The sequence below is a fragment of the Arvicanthis niloticus genome, chromosome 1 (genome assembly GCF_011762505.2).
Source record: "Arvicanthis niloticus isolate mArvNil1 chromosome 1, mArvNil1.pat.X, whole genome shotgun sequence".
In the NCBI taxonomy this organism is placed as follows: domain Eukaryota; kingdom Metazoa; phylum Chordata; class Mammalia; order Rodentia; family Muridae; genus Arvicanthis; species Arvicanthis niloticus.
Genome location: NC_047658.1, coordinates 166,122,316 through 166,149,072, shown reverse-complemented (window position 1 = coordinate 166,149,072; position 26,757 = coordinate 166,122,316). Strand labels below are relative to the sequence as shown.

General features: G+C 37.7%; 1 protein-coding gene across 2 annotated transcripts in view; it reads left to right on the top strand.

Annotated features, from left to right (window-relative positions):
- The window catches only part of Fam204a (family with sequence similarity 204 member A), a 28,187-nt gene extending 1,935 nt beyond the window's left edge, over positions 1–26,252 (top strand). The window contains exons 2-8 of one of the 2 annotated variants that reach the window (XM_034487217.1): positions 3,589–3,839; positions 4,325–4,412; positions 4,541–4,571; positions 4,761–4,860; positions 12,854–12,943; positions 24,846–24,952; positions 25,435–26,252. In XM_034487217.1, coding sequence (XP_034343108.1) covers positions 3,597–3,839; positions 4,325–4,412; positions 4,541–4,571; positions 4,761–4,860; positions 12,854–12,943; positions 24,846–24,952; positions 25,435–25,486 — 711 coding nt within the window. In that variant the 5' untranslated portion in view covers positions 3,589–3,596 and the 3' untranslated portion in view covers positions 25,487–26,252. The remainder of the gene's footprint in view (positions 1–3,588; positions 3,840–4,324; positions 4,413–4,540; positions 4,572–4,760; positions 4,861–12,853; positions 12,944–24,845; positions 24,953–25,434) is intronic. The other variant, XM_034487226.2, reaches the window with a different exon arrangement.
- The last annotated feature ends 505 nt before the right edge of the window (positions 26,253–26,757 follow it).

Below are 26,757 nucleotides of genomic sequence, written 5' to 3'. Positions count from 1 at the left end.
AAATAACTGATTAAAAAAAGAAATACTGATAATTAGCGTAGTGACTTCCAGTACTTTCATTATAAAACTTTGTAAGAAAACATAGATTACCAGGTGCTGAACCACTTTGTTTTAAATGCATTGTTTTCTCCCAAAGTATGCTCAGTAATGGCTATGGTTTTCAAGGGTGAAAGAAAGCCTTCTTTATTTAGACATAGAATAGTATGTAAATATGTTCAGTTCATAGCAAATGATGTCTGCCCAGAACTAGAAGATATGTCCCATGTTGTACACAAAATAGTTTGTAGATGGAATACATCCTAACTGCAGTGGTGATGAGTGTAGGGAAAGAAGAAATGATATTTCAAACTTCAGAAAAAAGGAGGAATATGGCTCATTTACATTTTCCTTGACATGATTAAATACTGGGTTACAGCCTAAAAACTGAAAGCTTACAAGTTAATTCATTTTCTGTGCTATGGGCCTGGCTATAATCTACATAGAAGAATTGAGTTTCTTTTTGTCTGGTATTCCACATCTTTTTAGAATGACTGAGTGAATATTCCCAGAGACTAATCTAGGATTTTCTACCTTAAAATAAAGACATATACCCTGAAAGGAATGAAAGACACACTTCAAAGAAATAATCACCTTTCAGAGAATGCCAAATAGGAGTAACAGGAGGCCAGATATGACGCCAGTTAGAAAATGTATGAATGACATGAATATGCAGGGAATAGAAAGACAGTATCTTCAAACAGGAGCCCACGGCATAAATGACTAGTCGTCCTCTCCATAATGACTGGTTTACAGTTGAGCTGCTTCTTAACTGGACAGCTCCCTTTTGCAGGCTCACTACCAGCAGTTACCTGTGTTTATCAGCAGAAAGCTTAATCTCCCTTACATCTGTTTTTGTTTTCTTTTTGTTTTGTGCCACCACCCCCTCTTCCAGTATCATGGGAGACTGATGTGTGACTAAAGATTTTAAGGGACTGAGTTAAGAAAAAACAAAAACAAAAAACCTTATTTGAGTTTTAGAGACTGAGTTAAGAAAAAAACAAAAAAAACCTTATTTGAGTTTTGTAGTATGGATTTGGAGGATCTTTTAACTTTTCTTTTTCTCCAGGTCCATTTAAGAAACTATCAAGCCAGGAAAATAACCATATTAAAGACAGTTTTGGATGCCATATCAGCAATCAATAAAAGTAATTTTGTGCAAGTTCAAAAAGCCATGAAACTGGGTAGCTGCCTGAAAACTGATGAGGAAAAGATAGCTTCTATAGGATACCTGAGACTGCCTTCGTTGGGGAATCATATTTGAATGCCTAGAATATGAATTATAAACTCCAGATGTACTCAAACAGAGGTCTGCCATGCTTTCTAAGGTCTGGGCTGAGTGACATTTCCATGCCATGGTCTAGATACTGTTCTGTTAAGTTCCTGGTTCTCTCCTCTTTTGTGTATTTTGGTTCTCAAACTCTTGGAGAGTATCTAGCATGCAGTACCGTGGTCAGTACTTCTACAGTAGTCCCCAGGCATGCTTAAAAAATGTCTGAAATTTGTTACAGTTTTAATATCCTCAACTAGATAATGAACCTAAAGATGTTGCAGATGCTTTACTACTCTGTTCTCCTTGCTAGCATATTTCACAGCATATCTCAAGACTTGCTTTATCTCATCTTTTAAAACCTACAGATCAAGTTTGGGGGGAGATGGAGGTTTTTTAAGTCAAAACACATATAATTTGGGGTCTCTACTTTGAGCTGAACATAAATTCTGGATAGAAAATTATACACAGTGGTTTAGGAAAAAACCTTTATGAGAAACATTAATATCTGAGTTTCATTAATTGTCTGATTATCTGTCTCTTGTTGCTCTATTCAGAAGGCCAAGTACTAGGTTTATTTAGAAAAGCTTCATGGCAGACTGGAGATCAGGGAGGAACATGATTTGTGTAGGTTGATAAATGACACACCACAAATACTAGAAACTTCAAAGGTATCTTTTGGGGTCTTCTTTCATATTAGGAGTGATAAAAATGCATTTCATAGCTACAGAAATAATAGCAAGAACTACTGAACATTTATTTGTTATTTTTTCCCTTTTTTCGATGTGCAGTTCAAATTTATTTAAAAAAAAAATAACACTAAACGTTTATTGAGCCCCTAGAACCTCCTGAATACTATTAAGTGTTGTATCTCATTTAATCCTCAGACTACCAGTGTAATTACCCTGTGCTACAGATGAAGAAACTGAGGATCAGGGTTGTTAAGTAATGTCCTTCTGCCTCTAGTGGAACTGGAGTCAGGAGTTTAGTTGAGTCTTCTTAAAAAGCAAGAGGATGTTTCAGAAAATTAAGTACTGATAAACCTGTCCTAAAACACAAAAACACTGCTTCTTAAAATCTGAGGAGGTCCTTAAAAGAAATGTGTAATTCAGAGTAATGCCGAGATCCTAATGTCTGTGACCCACAGAGAATAAGGACCTCTAGCAAGATAGCTTTCTGTTCTTCCTCAGGCTGATGGTGAGTCATGAGATGTGCAGTGGGTTAGGTAGGGCTCAGTTGTATGAAAAATAGGCTATACTATGGAGATCAAGCGAAACTTTGATAATCCTTGTGCATGGTTACCCGAATTCTAAAAGTCATTTTCGTGGAACTTAATGATTGTACCATTGGGGAATACAGATAGTGCTGAATACTGTACTGAACTTATTTCCCAAATACTGTTGTTACTCAAGAAAGCTGTATGCTTGCTAAATTTTAGGTTTATATTTCATTTGGTTTATTTTACCAGTGTAAAATTTAAAACTAGGGATATCTTTTTTTTACTTCCACACTTTTTATGTTTTTTTTACATTTATCTATTATATGTTTATGGGTGTGGATGTCCATGTCATAGCACACAGATAGAGGAGGTCAGAGGACATCTTTCAGGAGTTGTTTTCCACCTACCATGTGCGGTGGAACTCAGGTTGTCAGGGTTGGTGCAAGTACCTTTACTTGTTGAGCCATCTTGTTGGCACATACTGCCACACCCTTTAAAACATAGATGTGCAACTTAGTTTTTTTCTTTGTTTCCCTGCTTCTTAGACAATACACCTTTTGAAAGTTATATATGCTTCGGTGTAGATGACACATCTACCTTTATTTTGTTCTTTTATGGGTACCGTGAGAAACATGGTATTTTAAGCCTTAAATTAGCTGTCATGCTTCATGAGTATAATTGCAGCATTTAGGAGGCTGAAGCAGGAGGGTCTTCAGGAATTCTTGGCCAGCCTAGACTCTAGAGTAAGACCCTGTCTTAGTAAAAAACCAACAAAACAAAATAAAAATTTAAAAAGTACATTGTTTTAAGTTCTTACTGACATTCTTGAGCCATGAGGGCTTTACTGAGTTTTGTTTAGGCAGAATAGTTCATACTTTAGAAAATCAAAGTTCTGTTTTATCCATTTTAAATTTAAAACTCATTTTAGATTTTAAAATTTAAATTGTCTGTCCCTAGATCATTGACAGACATACTGATCTCCTGTAGTATCTGTTAGTGGTTCTAAAATAGTTTCCATGGCTACTATTTGAGTTTGAATTCATCCTTTCCTTTCTCCTATTAGAAGAAAAGATGTGGAGTGGACTGTTACCTCCTGGACTAAATGAAAGCGATGTTGAGTCAAATTCTGAAGACGAAATCATTCTAGAGAACCCAGAACCTTCAGAAGTTAATTTACGGGAAGATGGAGAGACTGGCAGCAGTACGAAGGCAGCAGTGTCAGACTTCCTGGCAGGCCAGCCAGAGACAGGAACACAGGCTGACGCAGATGCATATGAGAAGTGTCCTTCTGGGATTCCCCTAAACATGTGGAATGTAGGTTTTCCTCTGTGGTTAGGAAAGCATGCATGTGTACATGTATTCTCTGTGCTGTGGGCAAAATATGTTGGGATACAACAGACAGCAGAGGGGGTCCTCAGTATTTGACTGTTGGATACTAGCTCCAGTCTAGTTGTATTTTACTTAAGTAGAAGTAGTAAAACCTTCATAGAATTTATCAACTTCATAGGATTATCTACCTAACATGATAAATAAGTTTATTCTTTTATTCCTTCCTTTAATTATATGAGTTACTGAGCTTCATTTTCCATTATCAAACAGCTTATATCAAAACCAGTGAATGTCCCAATTCAGCTGAGAGTTGTGAGGACTGAAGTATCTCAAGAACAGAATTTCTCAGTTGGTGTCTTTAGAAATGGCAGTGCATAAGGATTTTATTTAAAACTCTGTTTATTTTTAAACGGTATGTTTATCTTCAGTGTACACACACACACACACACATCTTTTCTCTTTTTACATAGAAATTTCAAGAATTGCATAAAAAAAATTCTGAACAGAAAAATTCAACGCCAAGAATCAGACAGAAAAAAAGAAAACGCTCCAAAAAAGGTGTTTATTTTTAAATTTAGGTTGTTAGTTGTGCTAACTCTAAGTTGATTAATTGGGTTAGTTTCTTAAAACATGATTTTGAAATAATAGCTGCATAATTAAGTATTGACACTCTAAATTCCTTTTAGGCAAATCGAAGAATGAAAAGGAATCTCACAGGTAGGTAGATTTTAAAGTAGTTACTATTCAGCAGTGTTGTGGAATTTTCTAGATTGCCGCACTACTTATCTTTGGTAAAGATCAGATATGAGAAGTAGTTATTGAAGTGTAATTATTGCAACCAGTTAAAAATAGACAAAGTAAAAAGAGCCATAATTTATGTACACAGAGTTATTTATCGTCTTGCAGTGAGCAGTCCTCAAGTGAGACCCAGTGGAAAGAGCTTACTCAGTATTTCGGAGCCAATGATAGATTTGAACCCCCTGTTAAACAGAAAAAAGTTGAAAAGGTAAGAGCCTTTTATATTTATTATATTATTCTACCATAGCTAACAGAACATATCCATTCATTAATTCATATAATTCATTCATTCATATAATTCATTCATTAATTCATATAATTAGAAACTTAAAATGTCCTGATGTGTACCTAGATAAACTAGTGGCTGTCTAGTTTAAAACTGTTCAGAAGTGTAAGTTGTAAAGATATTGTGAGAGCCTCCCTCCCTTTGCCTTGGGTAGTGAAAGAAAGCTATTGTAAGAGGCCATCTCCCTGAGACTTGGAGGGTGGTGAAAGCCTTTACATAGTGACCAGCCTGAGGCTACTGAAGAAGCTGGTGAGGACTCTAGAGGAAGGGCTAATGTGAGACCTGTTTGTTTCTTAGTGAGAAGGTTAGATTGGCTGGAGTGAAGTCAGGAGAAGGGGGAGGGTAGCTCAAGACTCAAGATAATCCTGTAGAACTGCCAAACATGGGTGGAGCCTCAGAGATGTAGGAAGTGGGCTTTGTTTACAGTGCACTTGGCCTTTAAGAGAGTGACATGATCTGACTCATGCCTAAAGATTCCTTGACTGTGGTGGAGAATAGCTAAGTGGTGATGTAGTGAAAGTGAATGAGGACAGTAGACTCAGCCACAGGACAACGGTCCTGAGTGAGATCGGTGTTGATGATGATGGGAAAAGTGTGAGTGCTTTGCAGTTTCAGTGTGAAAGTAGAATTGAAAGTATTTACCTTTGTACTATTAGTGATGACACACACAATAATTCTAGTTAGAAAATTGAGAAAAGTTAGGAGGAGAGAAGATTTAGAGTAGAACCTATTCAGAATTCATTTTGGGGCAGGAGTGTTAATCAGAACACAAGAACAGAGTGACCAATGACTGTAATGTGGTGGGGGCTCAGAGCAGTGTATGAGCTTGCGGTGTGTATTTGTAGTTGTTAATCGCTGGAAATGAGGACAGGCCTTGAAGGAACAAACCACATATTCGAGGTTGGGAGGCAGTGTTGGTAGAGTCTAAACATGAGAATCCAGGGCTCCTAGGGTTAGAGGACAGCTCTGTTGTTACCGTATGTTTGAAGTTGTATAATCTCAGTACTGGCTAGACATGACTAGCTAGCTCTTATTCATGTAGAATTTAGAGTTTGTATGGAGTTACAAGGATTTTTCATCCTATCATTTGAAGAAACTCCATCTTAGCACCTAGCACTTTGCCTCACATGCGTTCTAGAAAAGTCAAACATCAGTTAAAAGTGTGAACTCTATTTAACAAAAATTGCTGTGAGTCTGTCAGATTGTAGTCACAAGTGCATCCATTGTGTAAGTTTGGACTCTTCCTGCAGATTCCTCTGTAAATGGCACATGTCGAGGAAAGTTGTGGGTCTTCTGACAAGGGAAACTGTTATTGGCCAGGCTTATATTTAGCCAGTGCTTAATATTCTACAAGTAAATGCAGCCATGAAAGGAAAGGAGGGATTTAGTGCAGCTGAATAATTTCAGCGTCTCTTGGGAGTTGAGTATAAGTGCATGCCAGCAGTCTGCACTCACTCTTTAGGTTGGGGGCATGGTTTTTACATGATGCTTCTTTTTGGGATCCTGCCGACGTTTCTACTGTGAGACCAGCAAAGTAAGTAAACTTTAAAAAAAGTAAAAGGGAAATGTCCATACTGAGATAAAAGCTCTGAATACATGTAAGTCCAGCAGATATTTAGGAATCTGGTGAGAACTGTGCAGACATGTGGTTCAGTGTAAACAAACATGGATTTCCAGCCTAGCATTTTATTCTCTGGAGCAGAGGCTGATCTGTTACTAGAAAGTCTTTTTATTTTGTTTTCACTCAACCCTCAAGAACAGCAAAGCAAAACATAACTTCTTAATCTCATGTCTATCATACCCTTCTTTGGAGTCCTGCCAAGCCAAACTGATGCTCAGCCCAGAATGTGTATTATAACACTGCTGTCACCTGCTTGCCAGACAATGTAGAGACGCTTGTAATTCTTTTACATATAGTCTTCCTAATATTCAGTGCTGTATTAAAGTGTTCTTTGTAGTAAATACAGATGTAATAGATGTCAGTAATTCTGTAATCAAAGCATGATTATTTCTACATGGGGATTTCTGAAGAGTAAATTTTATTCATTCATTTCACTATAAATGTCTCAAGTATTCTGTAGTCGACTCAGTTTTATTAGTTGGCATCATTGTTGAAGTAGTCCTGGCTATGTCAAATGGACACTGGGCATGAAAACTACACTACTTTTATCATTTCTATTTATTTATTTATTTATTTATTTATTTATTTATTTATTTAGACTATCTCTGATGTTTGTATAAAGTTGTTTATGAGAGGAAAGTGCTGTTATATAGGTTAGGTTTTAGGTTTTTCAAACTTGGGGGTTTTTTTTGTTTGTTTGTTTGTTTTGGTTTTTGGTTTTTTTGGTGGCAGAATTCTTTTTCCATTTAGACCTTTATGTGGAACTCTAGTACATAGATTAGATCAAAACCTGACTGTCTTGAGCGCATGGGGAGGCAGGCACAGGGGTTTGGGAAAAATTTCGTGGAGTAAGAGTCACAGTGTTTTTTTTTTTTTTGTTTTGTTTTGTTTTTTTTATGATCCTGTGATGATATCTCTAGGGGCTAATGTTAGCCTCTTAAGATAGGTGAAGAAGCAGAGGGTTAGTATTATTTGGCTTAAAAACAAACAGCAGGTAAGGTGTAAGACTTTAAACTTAAGTCATTTGCCCCAACCTGAATTTTTCTAAAGTAAGTTTAGTTTTTAACTTAACTAAGTTTTGTATGACTTACATATGAAATAACAAAATCATCACATGTGACTTCTTAATATGTAACTTAGATTTATATTCATAATGTTGCTCCTTCCTCTTCTCTATGGAAAAATTTCATCATTTTGCTCCTAGATATTTAAATTCAGTCAAAATTAAACAAATTTCAGTAGATAATTTATTTGTATTATGTTTTAGAGATTGGATATATTATCCAGATAAATATTTAGCAGTTAGATTTATGTAAAAATACATTGTGATATAGTTGAGCTTAACGAGCTTTAGTCACATATAAAAAGGAATCCTTCATGTGCACATGTGGAGTCAGTCCCTAAGCCAAGTGCTTGGGAAATACTACACACGTTTTCTATTATGAATTCTTGGCATCTGTAGGACAGCTTTATTGATTAGAAGTCAGCTGTTGTCTTATAGGAACCTTTTACATAATGCCTATAGATAAAATTTCCACTTGTAGCTAAATTGCCATTCCTAAACATCCCTGTTCTCTAATGTTTACACTTAATTCTCATTCAAGTAAAAAATGTTCAGAGTACAGTAAGGCACTGCAGGTATAGCAGTAGCCTGCAGCTCCAGCTTCTTGTATGGAACATCCTGTGCAAGTCAGGACTACTCTGGGGTTCTTCCTAAAAGTCCAAAAAGCTTGGAATCTTAAGTCCTGTTTGATGAAACAACTTACTAGCCCAGAGTTGAATTCTTGAGTCTGGGATCTAAGCCCCTGAAGTCTAACCTCACTGGAAAGAGATAAGATCAACCCTTTACTGCATGGTTGCTATATTATATATTGCTAAACAGAGAGTATGGCTTTATATTTACTTGATTTCGGTGAGAGAACTACAGCCATGGAAGTTTAGAGACTCACTCCAGATTGCTCAGTTCCTAAAGGGAAGATTTACTTCATTTGACTTTTTCAGCAGCATTATAAGCTAAGTGCTATGAACTTATGGTCTTCTTATGGTGATAGACATGTATAATAAAGGAATTTTGAATGTACTTGAGGTGATTATTCTTAATAGATACAAAATAGAATAAAATTTTTTTCAGAACTTAAAGAAGCTATTCTGTTTTACTTTTAATAAAGTATAAGAACAAGCCAGGCATCATACATACATCATGCCTATAAATTCAGTACTCTGAGGCATGAGTAGTTCAATAACTTTCCAGCCAACCTGTGTTACAGGATATTTGATGACACTGTGTTATTTACTAAAAAAGATAAACAAAACAACAACAACAAAACCCAAAGAACTGTTCTGGTTGTGTTTCAGTCCTTAGCACATACCTTTAATCCCTTTGTCTGGAATACAGATACACCCTTAGTACATACCTTTAATTCCAAACAAGGAAGGTTTGAAAGCTTGAAACTGAAAGTGATGTCTAATTGAGTGGCAGACAGTGACAAATTAGAGAAGGGGTTGACAGAATGGGATGTGCCCGACTCTTAGAAGAAGACAGGAGAGAGAAGCTACTGGAGGAGCAGTGCAGAGAGGGAGAGCAGGCAGTTTTATGGGGACAGTTGTATAGAGACAGGTTGAGAAGAGAGAATAAGCTAGACACAGTGAGGACAGAACAAGCCAGAGAATGAGAGCCAAAAGATGACAACATATTGCCACAATTAGTTTGAGACCTAGCAGAGCAAAAGCCAGAGGCCAAGAGACAAGCCATTTGAATCAGCCAGTATGGAAAGGAGTTTTGAATCAGGACAACTGAGTTGACCAGCCAGCCAGAGCTTAGAAAGAACTAGGAAGGGGTGAGTCTTTAGCAATAAGTCTCAGAGGCTGAAAGCATTCTAATCTTAAATAAGATGGTATGATGGCTAGAAGCTTCCGGGACTAGGACTAGGTTAGCAGATAGAGGCAGTAGGCCTCCAAGCCGACAATTACTACAGGAGAATAAAAGATACTTTTACAAACATGGGGTACAGTGTGAAACTCTGTCTGAAAACAAAACTGGGGGAGCAGGGAGAGACAAAGAGGGGGAGGGAGGGATATTGAGATTGTATGAAAGAAGAAAAAAATGCAAGAATGAGTTATCTTTTAAAAAGAATTATTATTGGAGACAAAGTTGAAATTGTAATAGAAATTTAGGATTTTATTTCTAGAAATAAATTTTGTTCATCTGAGCCAATAATCTTACTGTCTTTGGGAAGCTGATTCTTATATTTGGTTTTGAGACAAGCCCAGATTAGCCTCATACTTTATTATATAGCCAAGAAAGACCTTTAACAACTTCATTTGTTTATTTGTTGTTTGTTTTAGACAAGGTCTTCCTACTAGCTTTCTGGTTTTGTAGGAACTCACTGTGGAGACCAGGCTGGCCTTGAACTCTTCCTCCCTTTGCTGGGGTTAAAGGAATGTACCTTCAAGCAACTTGAACTTCTCCTAGATCCAACTCCCAATGCTTGGATTACCAGTGTATGTCACCATTATACTAGATCAAATGCAGTGCTAGGGATCAAACCCATGGTTTTATTTAGGCATTGTTACTAAGAGATGTTGCCCAGCCTGATTTTATTTTCAAGTGAAACTGTACCTTTATTTAAGCTCAGCAATTTATAAGATTTTCTATGATAGAGGACTTATCCCTTCCCTTTGTGACATTCAGTGCTAAGCTATAGCTCTATGTACCAGAGGAACATTAACAAGTTGATTCAGTAGAGTGGTTCAGTATTTGGACTTATGCAGGTCTTGGGATCTATGGGTTACTCTGGGCACTATACACAGGAAGGCAAGAAGCCTAGATAATTGGAAGGGAGCACAGGCACTGTGCATGACATGTGTGGTGTCTTAAGGGAGGGTTAGTGGGCAGGTTACTAAGGTGGAAGAATGGAGCTAGTCTGGGTGATTGCTTGGGTAAACAGTGAATTGAGGTATTCAGCTACCTCAGACTTTGTCATACAAGAAAATTAAAGTTGATATTAGTGTTTACTTTATCTGTCTCAGAGGCATTTGAGGAAATCTCTATTCTGCAAAGGGAGTAAATGCTATTGTATTAGCATTTTGTAAATAAATAACTTCATTTCCATTATAGATTAAAGATGAAATTCTAAATGGAGACTATACATTTCTAATTGTACTATACTGAGAGCTCAAGATAAAGATACCCTGGAATCCTGAAGAGATACAGAGGTCAGAAAAAGTGTCAGTTAAGGCAGTTGTAAGCCACCTGACTTTGGTGTTGGGATCTGAACTTGGGTTTACTGAAGTGTAGCTAGTGTTCTTAACTGCTGAGCCGTGGGCCCAGTCCCAACAAATAGAGTTTTTAATTTGTTACAGATAAATTTGTATGATAAGCATGACACAGTATGAGATCCCTGTTTGACTGTCAGAGTTATTGTCATGAATTCTTTTCAGTGCTGCAGTGTTGGTTCCTTCCACTGTTAATGCAGACATGAATTACCGCACTGCAGCTTGAGTGCACCAGTACTGGCTGAGTGAGCGCCTCCTGTGTGGGTGGAACTGGGTGAGATTTGGGGATATCCATGCTAGTTATCCATAGAGTTTGCCTTTGTTGAACATAGACCCCAAGAAAGGAGAAAGATAGTGTGTCAGAGGAACAAGTCTAAAGGGACAGATACAAAGTTTAGTGATGCAGTCAGGAGAGCAGTCTTGGTGTGGGACATGGGGAAAGGTGGCAAGGTCAGTAGGTAAGGCAACATACAGAGTAATATCTGATGTGAGCCTGAAAAAATTGGAAGGATTTTTGTAAAGGGAAGTATGTCAGAAGTGCTGGTAACATTAATATGATGGCACATGTGGCCAGAGATTAGGAAGTATTAGCACTGCTATAGATGAGGCTGAGAAAGAGCTATCTAGATAATAAACCTGTTAACTAGGTTATTGATCTCCATTCTGGTACAAGATCCTTAGCTTAGCTTTGCATGAACCCAAATAAACAGTTTGTAGATTTGCACTATTGGCTGGTGAAAGCTGATACACAGACCTCAGATGGAGTGGCCAGGCCTCGAGTAGACAGTCAGAGCTTCCTGAGAATGGAAGGTATTCAAAAAGAGTCTACCATAGTATTTGCACCAGCCTGAGAAGAATTCTGAAGACATACAAGACAAGGAAATTTCTGGAGGTTGTACAAGAGTAGAAACCAGGCATTAGAATCATGTGGATTGAGTCAGAGATAATGAAAGGCAGTTAGTTTAGTGAAAGTCTCCAGATACCCAGATGTCAGATGAAGTACTCAACTGGTCTCTGCTTCTAGTCTTAGGTAGGTTATGTTGCAGTTACTAAAGTCTTCATCTCAACAATTGTACAGGAACAAAATCTCCCTCTCTTGACGGCTATGATCGAGCATTTACTGGTGGAAGAGCTTTTCTCAGGACTTTTGCTGTTACATTAAGAGCAGGAAGTTCGTGTGAGGTCCAAGATTCACTATGTTAAAACGAAGAAACAGGAGGCAACTGCTAAGATAAAATTGTCTTCCAAGAAGCATATATTAGGTCACTTAAAATTTTTGTATTCTGTAGTAACTATTCACAGCTAGACCTTGTTTATATCTGAGTGTCTTTTGATAAGTTTGGTAATTCCGTGACATTTAAATTTTTGATTTCTTGAAGTATTTTTAGTAAATTAAGTATTCCCATAGGAAAATAAAATAATTATTTGTTGCTTTCTTCCCTGTATGTAGTCAGCATAGCAGACCTAACTGAAGATGGTAAAAGGCTATGGAGTGAAGTGTTGAGCTGCAGAAATAGGCTGTGGTTGAGAATTCAGACTGCAAACCTTGATGTGGGTTGCTTTACACCTTACAGACTGATGTCAGCCAAGTCGAGTGGTTTATGGCTATTTCTACCTTTTGCAAACAATTCATGGAGCTGTAAGGATACAAGTGACAGCTTTTGTAGAATAAGCCCAGGTTCTATTATCTGGTGAACAGTCTGTAATTTTGATCCATTGCTGTCATTAACATTGCTGTTATTAGAGAATAGCAATCTCTGGTTCCACCTCTCCCACCTTCCCCAGCCCCCAAATCTGAATTTGCATCTTCTTTTTACTGTTAGCTTGAGAAATTTGGGGACCTTGAGTAGCCACTGAGTGGTTTAGAAACATCTGTAAATGGGAATTGATGCAAACCTGTATAGGGCTGTTTAGGAGAGTGAATGGAAGTGACATTTGCTATAGACCTGTGACAGTCTTGCTTAGCAAGTGATTGACTTTCTCTCCTACTCATATTTTGTTTTTTGTTTTTCTTTGTAGTCAGGCCTTGAGAAGAGGATCGACCAGGCTGTGGAGGAGTGGGATGTTGAGAAGGCTGAGGAGCTCAGCAACCAGCTAGCTACTCGAGAGGTAAATCAGACTCAGTCCAGCTCTCCTTTTGCCCTCACACTTCTTTCCCATTCTACTGTTTATTTTGAAATCTAGGTTTTGTGTTGCTTTTAATGTTTTAAATTTATTCTGGTCTAAAACTTAGGATGAAAATTATGCATAATTGATACTTGATCCTAGTTTTACCTGGCCTACAGCAGACTTTTTGCTGTATCTGTTTTTGAGGTTGGCATTGTTTTTTGAGTGTGATTCAAAAAGTGCCTTCATCATTCTCATGTTTCTCCTCATTGGGGGCAGCCATGTGTTCTGCAGTCACACCTACAGCCTTTTCTTAGTCGAGTAATTGATGGCTATTTCCACCTGCTTATAGTCCCTCACTGTACATACTGTACATACTTCTCAGTCTTGGAGGGTTTCAGCTAATTCTTCCATGGTCTGTAGTAGTGTAAAATTAAATGTAATTTAATGTATTTCCAGCTGCAGAAGGTCACAAGATGCTTCTGACTCACGTCCTTGGAGGTGGGGGTCCTGTAGACCTGTCTCTCATACTTAATACATTTTCTGTTGTCTTTGGAGGTGGGGGTCCTGTAGACCTGTCTCTCATACTTAATGCATTTTCTGTTATATAATTTTTTTCTTTTTATAGACTAAAAAACATGAAAAATCTGTATCCTAGTTTTTATTCTTAGTACTTGATTCCCTGTCTCCTTAGCGCATAGCACTCTTTGGTGTTTAGTCACATAAAAAGCATTATAACTCATCTATGCAAATTGTTGGTCATTTCTTAGTGTTCTAACTCACAGACTTTTTTGTTGTTGTTGTTTTATTTTGGTTTTTCTGTTTTCCAATCTGAAATTAGAAAGTTCTTCAGTAGATCATTCTGTAGAATACTGTGCTTTTATTCATCATCAGTCGTCTAAAAACCACCATTTACAGCCATCATGTGTGTGTGTGAGAGAGAGAGAGAGAGAGAGAGAATGAGAATGTGTGAGAGTGTGTGTCTTATATTTTATTCTATCTTCTAATGCTTCTTATGCTTAGTTTGACAGTTGATCTATTTTATTTTTAAAAATACTGTATTTTGAATCAGTGGGTGTGGCTCTTACTTGATACAGTAGTATTTCATTACTATTTTGGGAGGGAAAAATAACAGTTCATTTAATAAAATGAACTTGGAGGTGTATTAAGTGTTGCTACAGGTTTAGTAGGACCCTCTGATAGCCATTGATTATCTGTGGCTTCTTCAGTGTAAGATCCCTACATGTCAATCTGTGCTTTATTTCTTATCCCTATATGTTAATCTTTGCCTTCATTCAACAAACATAGTGTGTGCGTTAGTGGTGTGGTGCTTGGAACTCATCCATAGGTGTGCTGTGAGTAGTGACTTGGTTACTTGAAAATATAGTTAATTCCTGAGATAACAAGATTATATTAATTAGCGAATGTCACCTGCAGGATTTGACAGGGTGGCCATAGACACATTAGGGAATGGTGGCGAGGAACAGTGCTTATGGGCTTAGACAGGACTTCAGGTGTTAGATCTCTACCATGGCTCTAAAGATTCAGACTGAGGAGGACATCAGAATGGGACTAGGGAAGAGTGGGATCCAATGAGGTTGACAGCGCATCGGGTACTTGCAGCCAATTATCAGGTTGTGTCCTTACAAAGTTGTGGATTTAGAACCTGGTGGCAGCTTTGTGTGGATTGGGAATGAAACCTCTGAGGGATCTGGTGCTTAACTGTGTCTCTGCTGAGGAAGTATCTCACCCTGTGCCATTTGTTGAACAGGTGTCTCTTGAGTGGCTTGAAAGGTTCCAGGACTGTTTGATGTTGGTTTTGAATGTTAGTCTGGGCCTACTGAATTGTTTTGGTAAAGCCCAAGACACAACCTAAGAAGACCAGCAGGACTCTGGTGTGTGGTTGCTTGCTGGTTTTTAGAAATGCTGTGTGCTTGTCTTCATCGCACTCTTCAGGGTTACAGGTCACAAAATAGTACTCTCTCTTTTTTTGTCCGTTGTTCTTTTGGAGACCCAAGACTTGTGTACTGTGTGATCTCTTCCAAATACAGAGTACCACAGCAGACTTCTTCCCTCAGTCAGTTGTCTGTCTTGGTTGAGGAAGAAAAGACAAGGCAAAGCATAGTTTATTAGCCCTTCATTGCAGGCCCTGAGTTCCTCTTAGCAGAGCTTTATTTGCTATTAAAGACAGTGTGCAATTCGAGGCCAGGGAGGTCACTCAGTGGGTGAAGCTGCTGCTGTAGTTGTGTGCAGCCTGAGCTTGACCACAAGAATTCGTGTGACGGTGGGAGAACTAACTATTTAGAGTTATCTTCTGATCTTCATACACAGTGAATGCCTACAAACCCACACCATATACACCCATATAAGAATGTTAAACAGAAAAAGTGCCAACAAGTTGTTCAGTTGAGGACCTGAGTTAGATCTCTGGCACCAACATGGTAGAAGTGGAGAACTGGCCTAGATGTGTATGTGCTTACACAAAAAAATTTAATTTTTTTAAGAAGAAAGTTGTAAAATTTGCACAAAAAAGGTTCTCTTTGATCCATATACTTTAAATTTGCACTTATTCCATTAATTTGCATGTTAGCAAAGGCATATCCTGTTCTCTAACATTGTATTTTGTTGCTGTGTTCCTTTAATTTAGAATAGCTGCTCATCCTTATTTTTCAAGACCTTGATTTTGAGGAGAGGCCATTTAATACACACCCCCAGTTTTGTTTTGTCTGGTATTTCCTGTTGGTGAGTCACAGCAGTGACCATGAGCCCTTCTCAGACTCTTGACAGGCACATGCTATCTCTGCCACATTTTGGTGGTTTGACTTTGATGAGGGTGATTGTCCTGAGATTTTCCCCTTTGTGGTGAATAATTACTGTATGGAGTTTGAGGCCACAGCACTCCCTTGTTATAGTTCATCTATTTCAGCATCTGTTGCTGGTTCTTTTATTGTATTTATTTATTCTAAGTTATTATTGTGATTCCCAAATTGTGATTGCCAAATGACTTTCGATCTTTAAAGCAATGTTTGACTTTACTTTTTAAAAAAAGATTTATTTTAGTTCTAATCATGTACGTGTATGTTCATTTGCTCATGAAAATGTAAGTGAGTGTAGGTGCCCAAGGAGGCCAGAAGAGGTGTCAGATCTCCTGGAGCTGGAGTTAAAAGAGATGTGAGCTAACTGGGGTAGGTGCTGGGACCTGAACTCTAGTCCTCTCCATGAGGAGCAAGTGCTCTTAACTTTGAGCTGTCTCTCTAGCCCCTCTTTTGACAGTACTTTTATTACTTGGCAAACTAAGATTAATAGTTAGCTTAAGTGTGAGATATTACATTATAGATTTTTTTTTCTGAATCCATATCAAGTCTCATGAATATGGCCAGTTTATAAATGGTGTGCTGGGTTAGGAAGGAGTTACATGCAATATTGTGTACCAGCCTTGTGTTAATAATTCCACCTTGGCCCTGGTGAACTTGCCTGCTATGTATGTGTTCAGCTACATAATGCTGAAAGAGCATTCAGAGCTGTCCCTCTAGGGCTTTAGAAATGGGGATTTTCTTTGAGGACACTGGGATTGTAGTTTGGTGTCTTCTCATTTTGTTGTTTTAGAAGTTGAAATTTTATAATGCTAACTAGGCATTTTATTTCAAGGTCTGACCTTTCCTGTCATACTGTATCACAAATGAGATTGCTTTAGAAAAACTGTTTTCAGCAGGTGTGAAGATAACATTTTTCTCAATTGTCCTTTTACTTTGATATATATGTAAAGCTGTCTTCTGGTATTGTGTTTAATGAATTCTGATTAAAAGGAAAACGAGTAATTTGTATCTTGGATAACTGAAAGGACCATTGGGTCATGATTGCTATTGTAACACAGATTCAGAAAGATGCCAGTGCTGTGTCCACTCTTGGAGCACTCTTCAGGAATGTCCAGTCAAGAAAAGCTTCGGCAAGAAATGTTGCCAACATTAGATTCTCATATTTATCCCTTAGTCCAGTCATTGTGATGATGAGATGGGATTTTAGAGAAGTGTGAGTTTGGGGCAGAAACCTTCTATGAATAGAGTGTATGTATGCATGGTAGGTGTCCTTTTGAAATTCAGGTAGATTGGTTTTTAATAACAACACCGTTTGCTTTTCTCAAGAAGCAGTGACTGGGACCTGCTGATAAAGCCTTTGCTCAGAGGCACAGACCCCAGAGTTCTTAAAGCCCTTTCCAGCCATAGGTGAAGCTCATTTTGATGTTTAACATTTAAAAGCCTGTGAAGCGAGTAGGGCAGCATCAATTTTGAGAAAAATGGAGTTAAAAGTAGAACCATGTCTGAATAGACCTTGAAAATATCCCTTGAGAGAGTATGTCAAAATTAGGCTGTTGGTGCACTCTCATTGTGACACAGCAAAGCACATAATTTCCCAGAAACATTTGTGATGACTGAGTTTACGTGGAATCTGGTTTGGGGGAAGAGGGTGACTTAAGTGTCTTATGTCTAAGCCTAAGCTGGGCTGTCATTTCAGGGTTTGCTGTGTAGCTGCAGACTGCTCTGAGAATGCTCTTCCTGCTCCTCTGCCCATTCCATACTTATGTTACACTGATGAAGCTGTTCCAACTTGAAAAAAAAAGTTTCTTTTTTTAAACTCTTGTTTGGGGCTTATCTGGCTGAACTGACCCCTGACTGAGCAGGACATTCTGTTCATTGACTATGAGCCTTGAAAATAACATCTTCCACCTTTTACTTTCATCATAAGGCACGCTCCAGTCTTAGAGACCTGTAGAAACAAATTTAGTGTTAAAGCCTGAATGTCCGTTGGAGTATTACATATTGCAAAAAGAACTTTTTTCTAAGCATCTTTTAGCTTGTGGAGATAAAAGCCAACTTCACTTGGTATCAAAGCAATGTTCCCACCTTCAGATGAGTCACTGCTCCTTTAACTAAATATATTCCTCAGATATACTTCAGTCTATCTGTCTAGTGTCAAAATGGACAAAATGGGCCTGCTTCTATTTCCATAAATACTCTTTTGGGAAGAAATATCTTGAAACCAAGTTTCTGAGTTTAAAACTGTTCATATACAGTGCTGAACAATATATTCCAATTAGCCATTATAAAAATTTATTGCTAGAACATCTAGCCCTGCTAAAGAAGTTCAGATCTTCTCTTCAGTTATAAATATTGTGATTTCTGGCATCTGAAGAGTGGGTGAAAATACAGTGGATTTTATGAGCATGCGCGCATGTTGCACACGTGCGCGCGCGCACACACACACACACACACATACACACGTAAACGCATCTTTATTCTAACTAATATTTTATATTTATGGAAAGGAGATATTGTTGCAGTTAGCCGGAGGTATGTTTGACAAATGCTGTCAACTATGAGTTTTCTCTAAAAGCAGGTGGTAGGCTTTACTTACAGTCATTTTGTGTGGGTATCTGCAGACTCTGGCAGAATATATTTTGTGTTTTAATACTGTTCTGCCTTCCAGTCCTTGACCTTTTCTTGATTGATTCTCTCTCTAGTAGCAAGTGCAGCTTAGCACCATTTTCTTTTTGGTGTATTTCACTGGTAGATTGGCAGTAGGAAAGAGGATGGGGCACTGGGGAGAAAAAGCCCTCTCTCGGGGAATGGGCTGTTGCTGCTAGACAACTCTGCCAGCTCCTAGTGCCTAGTGGAGGCGGGATCTCTGTCCTTTGGGCAGTTTGTGTCTGCTGAGGATCATCCAGAACCGAACACTCCAGTCATCTCTCAGTATTTTTTAATTCAGACATTTCTTCGTGTTATCTTCTTGTCTGCACACAGTCTTGGGTGCTTTAAAATGGCAGCCTTAATTTTTTTTTAAAGCCTTATTCTCCTTAACTTTAACAAATAAGTCAGTTGTTACATGTAGAGGAACTTAGCACAGTGCATGGAATAAGCATTGTCTGACCCTGTAAGAGAAGGACTGGGTGAATTCCTTTACATTTAGTTTAAAGATGTTTTTCTTCCCATAAAAATCCTGCAGCTTTGAAGACAGAGCTTGTTGGCTTCAGAGAAGTAAGATTGGTATTTAGGGAAGGGCATCTCTGTGTTTTTCAGGTGTGCTCATTCATATCTCATTGCATTGTGGATGCTTTTTTAACCTCTGGGGTCTGGCTGGGTGTTCACCTTGAATGGCATTCCTTATGTGCTGTCTTAATTATGTTTATCTGTGCTTTTAACTAACCTTAAAAAAGATTTCAGATGTTACAAGTCTAATTAAAGAGACAGACAAAGCACAGTTTATACTGTAGATTTTTTTTCTCCAGTTCAATTAATCAGCATGTTTTCTCTTTTAATTAAAACCATTTTAGTAAATTAAAGCCCACAGCAAAACACATATATAATTTGTTTGTAATTAGCTCTTAATTGGTGGTAGTTGAAGCTTAGCACCCTTGGTTTCTTTCTTCATGATTGCCATTTTATTAGCAGCCAGTCATTAATTAATCTTTTTCTAATTAGCTTATAAAACTGTTGATGGCACATTATTGTAAATGTGATTTTAAGTTCAAAGCTTGTTAATAGGCTTTCTTACTTAGAAGAACAGAGATAAAGAAATTGCTGAAAACAGTACTACAGTTCTTTCAAAAAACTGTCTTTCTTATGGGGGCTGTGTAAAGCATCTAACAGCTTATGGTTAATTTTTTAATGCCTTTTTCCCCTTTATGAATGGAATAAGTTGCTTGAATATAAATGTCAGTATCCAGGAGTAGTTTCAACAGTGTAACATTTTTTCCTTTTGTTTAGAATACTATAATCTACATATGATTTGAAGTTATTGAAACAGGCATTATGTAAACTATTTTACTATTAAATCAAAGTTGAGTGTATGGGTCATATCATATGCATTTGTATATGTGTATCTATTTTCCTAGTATGTTTTAAATTGGGATTTGTTGGTTATGATTGAAATAAACTGGCAGGAAATTATAGGTCACTATGAAAGTAAATAAGTATATATTTAGTTGTATATCTAGACACTAATGTGGTATATAAACATAGGCAAACATGTCAGTCTGTGTATGCATACTTCAAGATGACCATGAAACAAGATGTAATAATACAAAGAAAAGAATTTGATTGAAAAGTCTGTTGAACAGTGAGGTGGGCCATAGCTTGGGCTGTTGTCAGAACTCTGGCATCCCAGGTGTGGCCATGGAGAGAAAGACCCATGTGACATAAGCATCTAAAGTTTACTGTGGCAGACACACCTTAGGGTAGGTTTGCATGAAACCTATTAGCCTTGTCCTTTCTATGTCCTTTCTTAAAATACACTGGCATCCTAAGCTGTTTTTAAAAATCAATTTTGTAAAGTTTTGAAACTTAATTTTAAAACACAGCAGAACCGGCCATTGGAAATGCTTGTTCTTTGCTCTTGAACTTTGTGTGTTATTTCAACTCTGACTGTTTCTTTGCTTGTTTTTTAGAAGGCATTTTATGATGGCATGCGAGAGACACTAGAAAGGGATAGCTGACAAGGAAAAAATTAAAAATTGGATAAAAAGTAAATGAATAATGTCATATTACTAAAAAGATGAGAGGCTAATTTGTGCCGACTTTTTGCTAATTTTGTTCAAGCTTCAAAATGAGGAGCTGTCACCCGTTCTGTGTAGCGCTGATGACAGTGCCAATGATCCATGAAATAAGCTGCCGCTGGCTTTGTTCTGATAAGAATGAACAAATCTGCACAATGTTCGGCTCCCAGAATCTCATTTTCATACTTGCATGCAGGCAAAAAGAAATAAGCTGTTTGCAGGCTTGATTAATCAGACATTGGAGGGTTTTTTGTCTCTTTGATCTCTTTCGTCTCCTAGGTAACTTGCTTGACATTAATGTTGAGCTTGAGTAAAGACAATCAGGAATTGTCGACCAAACTGATATAAAAATTAAAGACCTTAACACTTTAAGTACTCCAGTAATGGTTCCGCTTTACTTCAGAAAACATCTGTTTTCATTTAATTAAAGAACAAAAGAGAATGGCATAAATATTTTTCATAGAGACCTATTATTCTATAAAAAGTTAAAGTATGATAATTGGTATTTTAAAATAAGTGCCTTGAAAGTGTTCAAAAGGGAGAAAAACTTCATGACTCTGTTACAAGCTAGTAATTTTGAGATGACTAAAATATTTTATAAAATGGATAAGCAGTTTATAGTTGTATTAAATTAAGCTGTTGGAATCAGATGCTTCAAATGATTATCAGGAAACTTTATAGCAACATTTGCAAGTGGTACTAACTTTATTTTGAAGGTTTTTTTTTTTTTTTTTTTGAAATCTCCACTGTGTTTATAAGGATGTGCCATTATATCTATTTTATGACCCAATATGATTTACACACACTGAACCTCTTAAATTGAAAGGAATTAAAAAAATGTCGCGGTGCATTTGCTCGAGGTTGTGCAGACGCCTTCACAAATCTTCCAAGTGGCTGTAAAGATGAATGCCTCAAGGGTCCAGCCAGGGCCCTGCTTTTCCAACCAGCTAAAGCCCTTATCTTAAATCCAAGCAAAGTACCATTAATCTTTTTGAAAGACCTTTTATGGCTTTTAATATATCCCAAATTAGAACATTTTACACCCTTGGTTCCTGAAATATGGTGATAAAAAGCCTTTAGAGCTTAATTTTCCTTACCGCATGCTCTGACCAATTTGCAGTTCTTTGTGATAATGTTTAGACACCTTAATTAAAATGCAGCAAAATATTGGATGTTCTATATGGAAAATGCTGATACTTTGGCTACACATACAAGAAATTCTGTATGCATTTTTTTTCATTAAAAAGTCTTCTCACATTGTGTTACTATAGTTATCTGATGACCCCAAACTGTTTTATTATTATTTTTTTATTTAATATAAAAGCTATTGAACAAGCTTTTGGGGTGTTTATGTTGGCCAGGAAGATGAATTCTTCCTTTTATAGAAGTGAAAGGGTAATTCTAGTCTGCCTATTTTATTTGTTTGTCATAGAGACATACAGTACAATATTCTTTTATATTCTGAAACTCAGATTTGTCATCTTGACTAAAAAATATGTTTTTTCTTGATGGGTTTTTCATTAAAGGCCTTATTATCCTTTTGTATTTCTAGATATCCTTGTTCTGTTTCTTTCTCCACAGAGATAAGTAAAACACATTCATTTAAGCATGCAAAGATCAAAACTACTATAGATTTTCACCATCCTTAAAAACCAAAAGCTTTTTTTCTGTAAGTACACACACACACACACTCTACATAGAGCAGCCTTGCTTTTAATGTTTATTGGTTGAGTGAAGAACATTTCATTTCACCTGGCCCTTAGTCTAAAGTGGGTAGAAAACACACCCTTTATGAGTATTGTGTGAAAGTGCTCCTAGGAACCTGGTATGGAGCCCACTGTGCAGTATAAAGAATTCTTAAAAGGTTATTTTGTGCCTTGATTGTAGTCTCTGTAACTTTATCACAATGCTGGTGATTCTGTGCTTGGCTTTATTTTTAGCTTTGTAAGAATACTGGAAGCATTCCATTTGGCTGTGGTCAGGTAGAGAGTCAGTTCATTGGAGCATCTTGATTTGTCTGTATTATATCTGGGCAACTCAGACTGGGAACTTCAGTAAGTTAATAATAGAGCTGTAGCTTGGTTTTCCAACAGTTTGGGAAAGAACTTCACTCATGGTAATGGTGTATAGCAAATATATGGTTTCCATCATATTGTGAATTTAAATATAATACAGAGTAGCTGAGAGGTAAATAGGACTTTGACCTGGGGAGTTAGTAAACTGTATCACCCCTCGCTGTTTTATCTGGTTTATTGTACCATTGCTAACCGATTGTACCACTGGGGCATCTTATTTGGTTTGTAATACAAAGGGGTGGGATTATATTCAGGGAATGGGACATTGCCATTCACGTGAATGTTGGCATCTTGCTGTGCATCTTCAACATAGGTCACAGGTGCTTTTTGTGACAGAAGACAACTTCTTAGGCTCACTTAGTGCTCCTCGGGTGTCCAGTTTTATTCTTACACTTCTCAGTCCTCTTGCATTTAGCTGCAGCTGTGTGATTAGCTCTGATCAGAAACAGTGTCTGTGTCACTTTCCTAGACCCGCTGGTTCTGCCACATTCTGGTACTACAAGGTGTGTGAAGGCCCTGTCGGCCCTCTGGGACTTAAGTGAAACAAATAAAAGTTAAGCCTTTGCTGGTTGTGGGTTCGTTTGACACTACAGTGGCCACTGCACTAACCTGAGCATCGGTGCTAACTTAAGGTTTTTTCATGTATGACAAGTACATAGGGTTTCAGTAAAGGGAATTTCATCTTAGTGAAAAATGATGCATCTTCTCTGAGTTTCCTTTTCTCCTGAGGTATAGTGATGCCCAGCCTCTTGATTAGCCTTTAACATTTTTCTCAATCTCTCTGTCTCTCTGTCTTTCTGTCTCTCTCTCTCTCCCTCCGTCCTTCTTTTTCTCCCTCCCTCCCTCTCCCCCCCCCCATATGTACACATATGTTCTATAGTTCAGGTGTAGAGAGAGAATAGCCTCGAATATTGTTTTTTCCATCTTGCTTGAGATCTATGTCATGGTCCCCTACCCTGCCCTGCCTTGCCAGATGTGTGTTTTGCCCTAGAGGAGGTATTTCTGAGTTTTAGAGATCTGCCAAGATCAGCTGAGAGATGTGTCAGGCATTGCAGATTTCACCTTCCTAAGTTGACATCTTGTACATGAGCTCTTAAGTTCCTACCATGCCTTCCTAAGCTGCTAAGTAGATCTCTAAAACTCAGATTTTGAGAGGCTAATTTGACTGCCTGCCTATGTGTTCTTGTTCTACGAGTCTACCTGTCTTCTAATATCTGTTTAGTTGAATGAAAGAATAGAAAATGGAAGAAACATCAGAAAGATTGAAAGCCTTTGTTGGTATAAAGCTTTCTTTGTTTTGAGGCAGTCTAGCTATGTATCCCTGAGAGGCCTGGTGCTCACTGTGCAGTACGTACAGCTCTGCCTCACTGGATAGTAAGTATCCTTTTACTGGGATTCCAGGTGTCCCACTATGCCAACCTGGCCTCATCCCAGTTCTTAATGGATTTGAAACATACACACACACACACACACACACACACACACACACAGAGTTTCCATTAAACTTGTGTGCCGGAATTGCTGCCTAGGAAATGCTTTGCAGCCTGGCGAGTGCTAGGAGTACAGAGGCAGAGACTTAGGGCTGAGCTAGAGAAGACATCTGGGTTGGGGTTCATGTTAAATGAATCTTGTAGGGCAGCAGTTAGCAGTCAGGGAAGAATGAGCAGGACTGCTGCCCAGGAACAGCTGGGTCCTGGAGTCCAGCTTCTCTACTTTCTGATTTCCCCTATATTCTTTTCTTTGAGAGACTTAAAAGCTGTTGCCCATCATGCAGAGTGTATTTATGAAGTAGTAATTAGCTTCCCCATGTTTCATTAATCCCATCTGTGACTGCCAATCAGAGCCTCTGATCAGCATGAGATAACTGGTGTGACCATACTGAGCTGCTGTAATTCTAGCCCAGAGCAAAGAAAGTTGACGTCTCTGTCAGTCTGTTTTCAGCCTTATCAGGGTAAATTCCTGCTTAGCCTACAGAGTTGCTGAGGGAGCTTGAAGGGTCCCATGACTACCTTAGTGGACCTTGAAAGGTCTGAGTTTGGGAAGGATTTCTGTCCAGAAGATGGGGCAAGTAGGACAGGGTATTTGGGTAGTGGAGAGAAATAGAGACCATATCTATACATTTGTTATGCTTTGTTCAAGGGGCCTGAGCATAGGATTCTCAGTTTTAGACATGGCTTCTGAACCACGTGCTCCCATTGTTTTGTACTATTTATTATAATTCTTGCACTAGCTAGAATATTTCTTTTCACATTTTTTTCCTTTTTTCTTCCATAATTCTTAGCTTGGTGTAAAAATTGCCAAAGCAGTTGCCTGCCACAAGTTTGTTAAAGCCAAAAAGGAGGCTGAAAATTCACAGGCTGCTCGAAAGAAGAAGAAACTGGCATGGGGGTAAGTCCACTTAAAACTTGTGTCCTGGGATGGAAGAGCTGGCTCAACATTTAAAAGCACCAGGATTCGGTTCCAAGCACACACATAGTGGCTCACAAGTGTGCAGTTCCAGGGGACTTGATGCCCTCTTCTGGGCTCTGTGGGGACCAAGCATGCATGTTGTAAACAGACACATGCAGGAAAAATAACCAGGCACGTAAAATAATAATAATTTTTAAAAATTGAAAAAAAAAAAGGAAATCATGATTCTGTTGACTTGGTAGGAATTGTAGAAAGTCTGCTCATCCATGTAATCTAGTTTGTAGGCTGATTACCCAAGGTCTTCTGTCTCAGTGAAGTAGCTGTAAGGCTATAAATGTGGAGGCCTTTCCTCAACCGGTGATGTCTGAAAGGGCAGTGCTTTGGGCGCTTACTGAACATGTTATTTTAGTAGAGTATTTTATTTTAGAAATAAGTTGAGATTTTTATGCTCTTCATTTTAGGTTTGAAGCAAAGAAGAGATGGGAAACCAAAAGCAACATGGGATATATGTGACCTTGCAGAGTTCTTCAAGACATTTATTTATAGGCTGTCATGCTTCGCTTTGTTGAAAAGATTTTCTGCTTAGGTTAAATATGTCAGGAAATTGATAAAGATAGAAAAAGATAAGCATAAAACATCAGAGCTGATTATAAACCCTTTTTGGTCTTTTTTCTCATAAGTTTTTGAAGGAAAAGAACATTTTTATATTTATATAAGAAATTCTAAACACATGTACAAGAACAAAGGGTAGGATTTTATTTATTTATTTGTATAAGGATACAGTTTAAAATCAATTTTGTGTTTGATCTGTTTGGTCTAGCCTAGCCTGTGAGGTCCTTGGACTTTCTTATCTGTTCTTAGCATAACTGCACTTTTCCTAGGATTGTGTGTTTAAAATTGGCTTTGTTTATAATGGATTAGTCATAAATAGAAAGTTTTTTCAATTGTTAGTGGTTTTACAAATAACTTTAATTACTTTAATGCTTTAAAAAATAATTACTGATTCTTTTTGGAGGTAAAATTAATATTACTTAGTTACATGTAAAAGCAGTTGATTAATTTTTTTGTGTAATGTCTGTGGAAATAATCAGAGTAAAAGGTGGACATACTATAATATCTAGAGAATGATTTAAATTTAGATTTGCCTAGAAAATGCCTTTCTCAATATCTCTCAACCATGCCATTCTTTAAATTATGATTGTTTATGAAAAGGAAATGGTCTGATTGTGCTAGACAGACAGTTGTAACTCAAAATAACATAACTTTGGATTGTCTTTAAGGGCTTGTTTGTTTTAACTCCTTCTCCCTGATACTCCTTGAAAGATGGAATGAATTAATGAGACAAAAGAGAGAACTGATACCTGGGAAGTCATTGTCTTTAGGTGTGTGTTTGCAGTCCTTAGGGGAAGAGGCTTTGGAAATCATTTGAGTTGTGAATGGGATTATATCATTTTAGACTTAAAATAGTCACCGTTTTTTTTAACTTATGGTGATATTAAGGTTTCCCTTATATGAAGAGTGAGTGAGTAATTAGGAGCACAACTATCAGGGGCTGGAGAGATGCCTCAGCAGTTAAGAGCACTCAGGTTTCATCCAGAGGTCCTGAGTTCAATTCCCAGCATCCTCATGGTGGCTCACAACCATTTGTAATGGGATCTGATCCTCTCTTCTGGTGTGTCTGAAGACAGCTAAAGTGTACTCAGATCAATCAGTCAATCAGTCAATCAGTCAATCAATCAATCAATCAAGGAAGCCAATGAGTGTTTTTAAAAAAGTAGTCCAAA